Here is a 10,521-nt window from a genome sequence, read left to right on the forward strand (position 1 = left end):
GGCTGAGAGTAAGATGTGACGAATAAATAAATAGCAGCGAAATAAGCCCAAAACCTGGAAAAGCCATGTGTTATTATAGAATGTCTGCAGCTTAAATCCTTCTGATATGAGCAAATTGTCTTGGCTATTTAGATTTGGCTTGTTTTATGATACCATGCCAGAAACGAAACTAACAATGTTACAGATTTGTAGCCTCTGTAGCCTGAAACTGAAAGCCAGCTTTTTGTAAAATCATTTGTAAAACATCTTTCAAGATCAATCTACATGTAGAAGTTTATTATTGATCATAATAACATGGCTAGTTGTATCAATTTGTAACAGCCTGTTAACTGTTAGAATAAAATATTCGAAGCGATTAAAGCCTCATATTTGAAGTAAACACTGACTCCCAGGCTAATTAACCAGTTTAAAGAAAGACTTGTTTGATTTGAAACAAAATTTAATTTTGGTAAAAAATTAAATATCATTTTTCAAAGAAATAAGTGGCAAAAGTGAAAGCAATAACTTATAAGAATAAACTTTAAATACTTTATATACCTTTCGTAAAAGAATGAGATTACTTTGAAGGCTTAATTTAGATAATAATGAGTTTAAGACACCCATCTCTATTATTCTAAATCAGACCAAACATCTCTAACCTCCGTTCCTAAAAAGCTAGGCTACGTTACATATTCATGGGTGGAGCTTGTTGTGACGATTGTGTTGTTTTCGAGACGGATATTGAAACGCTTTAGAAAAGCCTTCATGACTTTGAAAGCTAGTGGACCAATATTTATTTTAAGTACAAAATCGGAATCAGCGTGTCTGATTTATCTAGATACAACAATAAAAGTTCTACATGACAGTTATGGTTTAACTAAACATGATTGCCCCAATAAATTGCACTACAAACCTATGAAGAATATATCAACTCCTAATATATACAATTTATGACTACTAACTATACATAGCAAGCAGTTCAACATAAGCAAACTAGGCTACATAAAGATCTGCCGTCCACCGCTGTAGCCGACAATCTTGCATAAGCCTTTCTTGAACATTGTCATGTTCATCGTCAGTGTTTTCATGAACTTCTTCACCCCATTATTGTCACTTTTACTTCCATCACCCCAAACTAGCTCATGGCTAATCACACCATCCTGTTTGTGACAACCATCTACATCAACTGTGAGTTCAAAACAGGAATGGCTTCTGCGGTCACTGTTTGCACAGTGTTTTAGGTACTTCTAAGGTATCCTTTTCTCATTTAATTAGGGTAAGATCAATTTGACGACATGTCAGGCATTCTTTTACTACTTTTTCAACAGTTTTCAACTGTATATCGGTACTCAGCTTGCATTTAGCTAAATAGAATGTCTTTTTCACTTCAAGTTGATGCCCGTTATATATTCGCTGAACATCGTATTCCAGACCACACGCTGCACTGCTATGTTTACACACGGCACGCCACGCCACTAGCCAGCCACTTTCTTTCTACTTTTGTCAACCGACCAGCACAAATCTCAGCAGAGTTGACCAACTGCATGCTTACTGTCAAACTATAGTCTACTTGTCACTGAGTTGGGTAATTGTTCCTAGCCACCTAACTACCATCTGACTGTGTCCAGTCTCTTTAGGCCTATGTGTGTTCATAACTACAGATTTCACCCATGCTAACATAGTTGATGAGTCAGTGAAAAGGGTATTTTCTCAAGTTCCATTTGTGTGCTAAATTGTTGTAATTAACTTGTAATCCTTTTTGGTTTCCTCTGATAGCTACTCAAACACCTCAAAGGCTGGTCTGACCATGAAAAAGTGAGATGAAACCGACGAGTCTTCAACCTTCTGCAACTTAGCATATACATGCAACTCCAACTTATCACACCAATCACTAAAGTCTCTCAACCCATTCAGCCCGGCAAGCCACTCACAGTGGCTTGATGTTTTATCAATAATGCCGGCAAGCCACCGTCAGTGGCTTCGTGTTACCATAGAGATGTTAATTAATTAATATTTTATTTGAGGCTATAATGTTTTGGTTTGAGGCTGTGCTGGAAGATTGCCCAAGTTTGTATGTAGTTTACATTTAGTTGGGGTGGTCATAAAAAGCCACAAACTGAAATATTCTGCTCACAAAAGTTCAGGAGTCGTCCTTGAATTCACTCCAAAGCCATTCTCTAGCATGGCTGATGCAAACGGGCCACGCAAAGCTTCAGCTGCCAGAGCATTACTGAATGCTTCATTTGCTCTAGATAATATACTGGACAGTTCAGATGATGAGGTAAGCACACAGTCATTGATTAGTGGTGGTTAGTATTGTTGCTAGTAGTTATATTGTAGTTGATGAGAAATAAAGTATAATAATAATTGATTGATCCTTCATCACTCACCACTAGCAATGCATTATAAGTAATTGGTGTAGTAATAGATTGTTGCTAGTAGTAATGTTTTAGTAGATTGGAATGGTGGCTAGTTGTTAGTACACGCAATGAGTAATGTTACTACTAACATTCCTACATCTATCAAATGAGCCACAAGTAACAGCTACAGAAGTATGTAGCAGCAATCATGTGCAATAAGCATAGAGTTATTCAGTTTTAGCAACTCTTGTGGTGAATATAATTTTAGAATTACAAAGAAGCCTCCAGTACTGATAGTACTGATGATACTGATACAGAGGACATAGTGCCACTCACTTCTACTCCTACTACTGCTAGTACTTCTGCAACAGCAACCCAAATACCTAGGCAAGGCCGTCGAGGGCGACCAAGGTTGCTAGGTATGTATATAATTTTTTGACAGTAGTATTCTGAATGGTCTTTCTGCTGTTTATTGCTGACCAAATGTATTTCCTTTTTATGTTGGTTTCATTTTATTGTACTGGAACCGGATTGCAGGTCAGCGACAAGCATCTCAGTCGCGTAATGCTGCTCCGTTGCCTCGCTGGACTGTTGCTGATGACAATTCTGCTCCCGAGCTAGCTTACCGATTCATACCTGCTCGGCCATCTGGAGTGCAGCAAGACCTCACCAATGCTAGTGTCATTGATTGCTTCAGAACCCTTGTTACAGACGACATCATTGATGAGCTAGTGCAAAACATCAATGACTATGTGACAGAGAAACTTGCAATGAACAGACCTGCCAAAAGGAGGAGTCGCTTCAATGAATGGACGCCAGTGAACAAGGAAAACATCCTGAAACTGATGGCTGTGCTAATAGCTATGGGAATCACCCAAAAGCCTAGGATGCGAGACTATTGGACGTCTGGTGCAGTGCACCAGACACCTTGGTATGGTAGCATGTTTTCCAGAGACCGGTTTGAGGCAATTTATTCTACTATGCTGCATGCATCTGAGGTCGGCTCACAAGGCAAAGCAAAAATAGAACCATTCGTCAACAAACTGATAGAATCATTTCAAGTAGCATTCTATCCATACAAAGAAGTAGCTGTCGATGAGATGGTGATTGGCTATAACGGCATGTGGTCTAGCAAACAGTACAATTCGAGCAAACCTTCAAAATATCACATCAAGACGTTTGGTTTGTGTGACAGCAACACCTCGTATGTGTACAACCTGCTGATTTATTTTGGTGCTGACACGTCATATGATCCGGAATTGGATAAAGACTGCGGAGAAGCTGTTAGAGTGTTCGACTATCTTATCAAGACACTGGGCCCTGGACACCATATCTACGCTGATAGATACTATACATCTTTGAAACTGATTACCTTTTTGAAAAGCCACTTCATGCATTACACCGGCACCCTCAATGTCAGCCGAATTGGTTTTCCTTTAGAAATAAAAAAAACGCTAAAGCTGCAGCACAGAGAGCACAGAAACTACCTCAGGGAAGACAAGTCCATCCTATGTGTCGCTTGGAGAGATAAAAAGGCGAAAAAGTGCTGCACCCTAGTAACAACTGCTCATCACGCTGGGCAGACGGAGGTTCAACAGCATCGAGAAACTGTCATCATGCCTTCTGTCATTGCCAACTACAACAGTTTTATGGGCGGCTGTGACAAGATGGACCAAATTCTGTCATACTATGGGTAGTATACACGCAAAACCATCAAGTGGTGGAAGAGGGCATTCACATGGATTTTAGAAGTAGCCCAGGCAAACAGCTACATCCTTTACTGCCTATCACATCCAGATGCAAAACTAACCTTGCTTCAATTCAAGAACCGACCTGTTGATCAACTGTGCGAGGCTGCTGCTGACATTGGGGCTGCTGAAGAACCAGCAAGAAGATCAGGAAGACCTTCTGTACATCTGATGGAACGACTCTCTCACAAACCTCATCTGGTAGCTCATCGGTCAGAAGCACGGAACTGTGAGGTGTGCAGCACTCCACAGGAGAGGAAGAGAACTAACTTTGTTTGTTTGTCATGTCAGGTGTATTTGCATCCTAAATGCTGCTTTGGCCTGTATCATTTCATTGATTACAAGAAATAAGATGCTGATCGAATTGTTTGACTGTTTTTTTTAAATTTGTTTTCTACTGATTTTCATATATCAACATCAGTGCAATAAAGGCCACTTATCTCTAGAAATAAAAGGTTTACAGCAGCTAAAATTTGCATGCACATAGGCAACACATTTATCAATAAGTACATAGCCAGAAATTGGTGAGAATCAGTATATTTCTATTTTTTGTTGATAGATAAATAACAAAAAATACGTGCTGGGCAGCTTGTTGGTAAAACATGTGTAAGTTTCATATAATGTTAGATACTAAACTAATGACACAATAAAAAAACACATAAGCTGTTGTTATAGCTCAAAGTGTCTAGATCATGTTGATATATAGTTTTATGGGGCTAACGTCGGCCAAACCCAGACTACAATGCACCAAAGTCGTGTAGGTACAGTTTGGAATTGAGAAAGATAAATAATTCCGGCAAAACTAATAAATAATCCCGGGCTGAATGGGCTAAGTTGCTATCCTCGTAGCACCATACAAAATCAAATAATTTCACAGCCATTTCATTACTTAGTTTTAATAAAACTGCCATGTGACCTTCTAATGCAAGTCACACACGAGTGATTACTCATGGTCCTAGCATTTAACTTGAACGCAAGGACGACATGCTACGTACAAATGAGTTATTCAGCAGGTCCACAGTAACTGACCGGTAAAATGCCACTGCAATAATAAGTCTAAGCAAGAACAATCCACTAACTATACTCATGCGGGCAGTTCCAGAGCCCCTCATACCACTGCTACCTACGTTTGGAGCGATAATTTTGTTTCACTAAAAAGCTGTTCAAGTTAGTGTAGTGCCATTGTCATGGCTCTTTTGTTTTTCAAATATTTATGAACAGACATAAAAATTGAAGAAGAAAAGTGGTGTCAATCATTTGGTCACCGAACTCAAATCAATAGAAATGAGGTTAATACGCGATCATTGTACTAAGCATGCACTAAAAAATTGCAGCAGCCTTGCATACAAAATAAATATGAATTATTTTAAAGCCTTTTTAGAGCTTAATAGAATTTTGTAAATTCATGATATGTAGTACGTAAGTAGCAAACAAAAATACAATACGGTATGCAAACGCATTAACGTGTGTGCAAACGCAGCCACGCTGTGTTTGCTGAGCCACAGTGTGGCTCCGACAAACGCCGCCACGGTGTTAGAGATGCAGAGCTTTTTAAATAGTAGTACAGATGCTTCCTTTTTACTTACTTAGTTTCTATTTTTTTGGAAAATAATGCAAACTTTTGTCAAATATTGCCTTTAGCAAATGTCGAATTTTGGATTGGGTGTTACATTGAATATATGAATGTTCCAGCATTGCACACAAAGTTCTTATAACTCTTCGGCACATTCCAATCGTTTAGTTCTAATTTTTGTTCATTACAACACTTGCTGTCAGTCTGGTTTCAATGTTTTGTAGTTAGTTTAAGCTGTTAATGTAATAGAAACATAATCTACAGTATTAAAAACGAACTCTTGGTTCGTAGCTTCTTAGCTGTAAAACAACGAAACGCTCTAAAAGACTACAAACTGTTATAACATATCTAACTGAGTAGGCCTATAGTAAGCCAGTGCCTTTAATCGGTACTATTGTGACAAATCTAAACAGAACTCTCCTAATAACTGGAAATTCCGCATCTGGACCGTCGCATGTTAACTTTAAGTTTACGTCATAAAATGAAAAAATAAATATATCAACGACCGCACAAAATATTGCTTAGATAGCCTTAAGCTAAAAGTTGTAGAGTCTAAAACACTTCGCAATCCTATAAGAAATAGGAAGCATTCTGATTTACATTTTATGTTCAGAAGCAAATTTTAATTTTCGCCTGCGATTACGAACGGCTGTGTAAAATCATACTTGGTAAAAAGTGTTACAAGGACATTTATAAGAACCAAAGCTAAAATAACTAGTGCGCATTGACTCGCGCACTTTTCTGCGGATCTACCGCTTCCGTCTGCGGAAATCAAGCTAGGTATCGCGTACTCTAGAAAAGAGTCGACAACTTCAAAATAAAGCAAATTTTCATGTTTTGTAGATTACTGCAGTATTTAGTAGCTAAATGGCCAACGCTACACGATTAATCTAAAAAAGTTTTTGTTACACAAACAAGTGTACGTACATACATGATGTGGCAGTTTTAACTGGGCTGCTAATACCGCAAGCTGTCATTCATTCAAATGTCATTCAGACCAAATTGAGGCTTGCCAAAATAAAGCGGTGCAAAGCACCTAAATCCTTCTCAGTAACTGATGGTCGTCGATTATTAGGCCTACATACTCTCGCCAGTCGGCGTTCTTTCATTTACAGGCAGTTGATAGGCAAAGTGGAGGTAGCTACAGTGGCCAGTGCTCTATACAAATATGTTCAACAGGATAGTGAAAAACACCAAATAAGCCTAAGATCACAATGCTCATTAATAACACCATCTATTAATAAGAACTATGGCAGACAGTCTTTTAAATATAACGCTATCAAGATTATGAAAGAAGAGGTATTAGATCCTGTGAATGAGCTGTCATTTGATATTGATTAACTGGCCATACTGTGACTACTGACTATTCTATATTTTATTTACTAACACTGGTATACTAACAACATTGAATTAAAATTATTAAAAACCATCGGTTGTTACTTTACAACCATAGCTGACATAAGAATAGTAGAGTATTGTGTCACCCGCATTAAAAAATTAAAAAAAATGACTATACTAATTACTAACTTGGAATCTAAATACTCAATCAACTCAGCTTGCATATATGTATATGTATATATATGTATATATATGTATATATATATATATATATATATATATATATATATATATATATATATATATATATATATATATATATATATATATATATATATATATATATACTCAGCTCAATCAACGACCTTATTATCCTCTTATAGAAATCATATTATTGTAGCCACTATCAATTTTATTCTCAATTATCATATTATACCACATTATATTAGCTTTAATTTTTAACTATGAGGTCAACAGAACACTATTTTCTCATGAAAACGTCAATAAATAATATTCACAAACAAACAAGCTACTGACTGAAGCGTGAAACTTCACTGATGGATGTTTGTTTAGAAAAAGATATGTTTCTTTATTTATACATATTTCCAACTTCCACACAAATAGCTTTGAATGAAAAACTGTGAAATCTGCAAGATAACGAGTTTAACATAAGATGAGTCCACGCAATAATATGAAATTGATAAATTGATATACAAATCATGTATCGTATAACATAGTAAATAATTTCTCACAAAGAATAATAGCCGAAGTATGGCATGAATGTTTATAAATAATTGAATAACAATAAAAGTCTAAACAAAACAAACCTTTTAGCTCTTGTTTAATAGCTTGGTCTATCTTGTTGACTATTATTTCAGATGTACTTGTGAATATCAATACAGTACTGCAAGCGCATCCTTTTCTGATGGCTGCATCCAAACTACTGCTCAAATAACCAAGGTTACTAAACTATTTTGGGTTTGTAAAAGATAAAAGAAGTTATTTACTTGTTCCTAATTGGGCTGCGGAGGTGGCGTCATTTAATTTAGATCAATGCCCGCCTGGTTGGCCGCCACATGATAGTTTTGGCAGACTTATCTTTATACAAAGGAAAACATTGGGATAGCTTTTTAATGAGTTGTCAGTGCAGTTGCGACTACATCTTGTAATAGAGTAAAAAATAAGAATTCAATTCCTTACACATGGAGTTGTAGCAAAGAAGAAAGGCTCCATCTGTTATATGTAGCCTTTCTTTGTTGAAATGTAGCTACATAAATATTTCGTGTATCACACGAAACTGTATCACACATGGAGAAAGCATGCAAACCTATGAGGCTTTTACGTTGGTAGAATATCTCTCAGCTTAGTAGCCATTGCACTGACATCTATAGTAGCCCTTTCTCATCCCTCTGTTCAATAATAAAAACATAGCCAGACATCAATATTCTTACCATGGACAAGTGCCATGATAGCAAGGTCTGCGTCAAAAGATTTGATTGCCACCTGTGATAGTCATCAGCAGCATGACATGAATGCAGCTCCTCATATTCACAAGCCCAAGTAGCCGCCTCTGTAGTGGTCAGTTTAGCAAAAGGGTTATTACCATGTCAGTAGCATGATCTTGTTGTAGTGTGGAGTCTTGGAGTATCATGTCTGACTGTAGTCTTCCAGTGCGAGACAATGAATGCCAACATCACTTCCTTATTGCTTCCAGATTTTAGAGAGACTTTTCAGTCTGATACTTTCACAGCTTTGTTACTAATATAAAGACTGCTTTGTATACTTGACACCTTTTGCTTTACATAATATCCTTGATTCCCTTTTTGTAATGTCTACACAATCCACTCAAGCAGTCTTGTACTTTTTAGTATTAGCAATAAGTGCACCAAGAATGGTATCAGAAGGTTGTCTCAATGTTGAAGGAGTAGCCCTGGTAAGCAGAGCTGGGATAAGCGCCATAGCATCCACAATGATGGCCCCACATCTTCAATAGTTTGAAGCCATTTCATTTATGGTAATTTGAGCAATAGATGGGAACTGGTTCCCTAAGAAGTTTTCTGACTTAGTTATCCTCAGGTGGCCTGAGCTGAAATATCCAAAACCTACAGTTAGACTCACAGCTTTTTGCTTGTCTCTTTACGTAAGAAGTTTCAAGGTACCATCAGTCAGTGTTGGTCAATCTATATATGGCTCTGTTGAAGCAAAACTTTTTGATATTCTCACCACTTCCGCGGTAGCAGTTGTGTAATGAACATGGTACAGATATACTTGTCACAACACTTGTTATGATAGGTCATCCCTATGATAAGCATAAGTGTACATTCCTCTTGATTGATAGTGGCAGCATTTGTCAATCCACCTGCATATGTAGGCAGGTGCATCTTGCAAAATTAGCAAGATGTTTACACACAACCATGCTTGAGCATGTCGATAGGAGTATAAATCAGCTGCGGAGTCATAACTGCTTGCAGGGTGATATGATGGCAATCATTACAAAGCAATACTCAGCACCACTTATAAATTACTTATCTAAGTCAAAGCAACTGAGAAAATCAAGTGAAGAAAAAATGCCGCTAGAAGAAAAGAAAGAAGAAATAAATCAAAGAAAAAATGCCTTAAGGTAATTTACAGGATAGATGGACCAGCAGACTCAGTTTGTGTTAGAGTAGTCTCTAAAGGCTATACCTTTGACTTGTCTGACCCTGTACCACTGCCAAAAACATTATTTTAAGCTGGCACCATTGCCAGTACGCACTCGCTTCTCCATCACCCTGACCACTGCCACCATCAATACTTCCACCATGACGACCATCCCTGCCACACTGCTGACTAGCCCGGACCCTGTTAGTTGGGTCAATACTGATTCGTCAACCTTATCTTCTGTCCTCTCCATCTTAACCACTGTCTCAACAATAGATGTGGGCTTGACAGGCATCCCGTGGGGTCACTCTTCCTGAGTCATACTCAACTGCACAGGAGGTCCAGCCACAGACCTGGGTGTTGTTATAGGCCAAGATCTATTAATTTCAGCCCGACTCTTAAGTGGTGTAGGCCTACTCTCTGCAACCTCCTTTTAAAAGTCAGCTAGCCGCTGTGTAGCCACCCTGAATGCCTCGACATTCTTCAACTCATTGCCGACTACCTCACACTTGGATTTCAGCCGAGGATTTTTCTTCTTTAACTTCCTCTGTACCTCTCCTCTATTTCAATCTCCGCTACCTTTCTCTCGTAACCATCTCTGTTCAACATTCTATCGCTGAACACCTGAGCTAAAAATGAGCATGTCTTCTATATTATGGATACGGGTCCAGCTATTTTCTTAGCACCTTCACTCCCCTCAACTGGACTGTCTTCCCTACCTGCCCCATAGGCACTTTCACCTCACTAGTGCCTTGGGCTGTCTTCTCTTGACTACCAATCTTTCCACCACTGTCTTTGCACTGGTTTCCGATATACTTTCCTATTACTTTACTTCGTTGACTAGTTTTATCAGTCTACAAATCTTGACTTGTACGTACTGATT

General features: G+C 38.0%; 1 protein-coding gene across 1 annotated transcript; it reads left to right on the forward strand.

The window, feature by feature from the left end:
- The first annotated feature begins 2,161 nt into the window (after positions 1 to 2,161).
- LOC137406213 (piggyBac transposable element-derived protein 4-like) lies at positions 2,162 to 4,036 on the forward strand. The gene is made up of 3 exons (XM_068092747.1): positions 2,162 to 2,260; positions 2,608 to 2,758; positions 2,877 to 4,036. Exons 1-3 carry the CDS (start codon positions 2,162 to 2,164, stop codon positions 4,034 to 4,036), a joined length of 1,410 nt encoding a protein of 469 aa, XP_067948848.1.
- Positions 4,037 to 10,521: the final 6,485 nt, after the last annotated feature.

Source organism: Watersipora subatra, chromosome 10 (assembly GCF_963576615.1).
Source record: "Watersipora subatra chromosome 10, tzWatSuba1.1, whole genome shotgun sequence".
Classification (NCBI taxonomy): domain Eukaryota; kingdom Metazoa; phylum Bryozoa; class Gymnolaemata; order Cheilostomatida; family Watersiporidae; genus Watersipora; species Watersipora subatra.

Bases quoted from the DNA above. Each gene is read 5' to 3' on its own strand.
- LOC137406213 (XM_068092747.1), top strand. From the start codon at position 2,162: ATGGCTGATGCAAACGGGCCACGCAAAGCTTCAGCTGCCAGAGCATTA. The intron at 2,261-2,607 runs GTAAGCACACAG...ATATAATTTTAG, and splicing joins TGGACAGTTCAGATGATGAG to AATTACAAAGAAGCCTCCAG. The intron at 2,759-2,876 runs GTATGTATATAA...ACCGGATTGCAG, and splicing joins AGGGCGACCAAGGTTGCTAG to GTCAGCGACAAGCATCTCAG.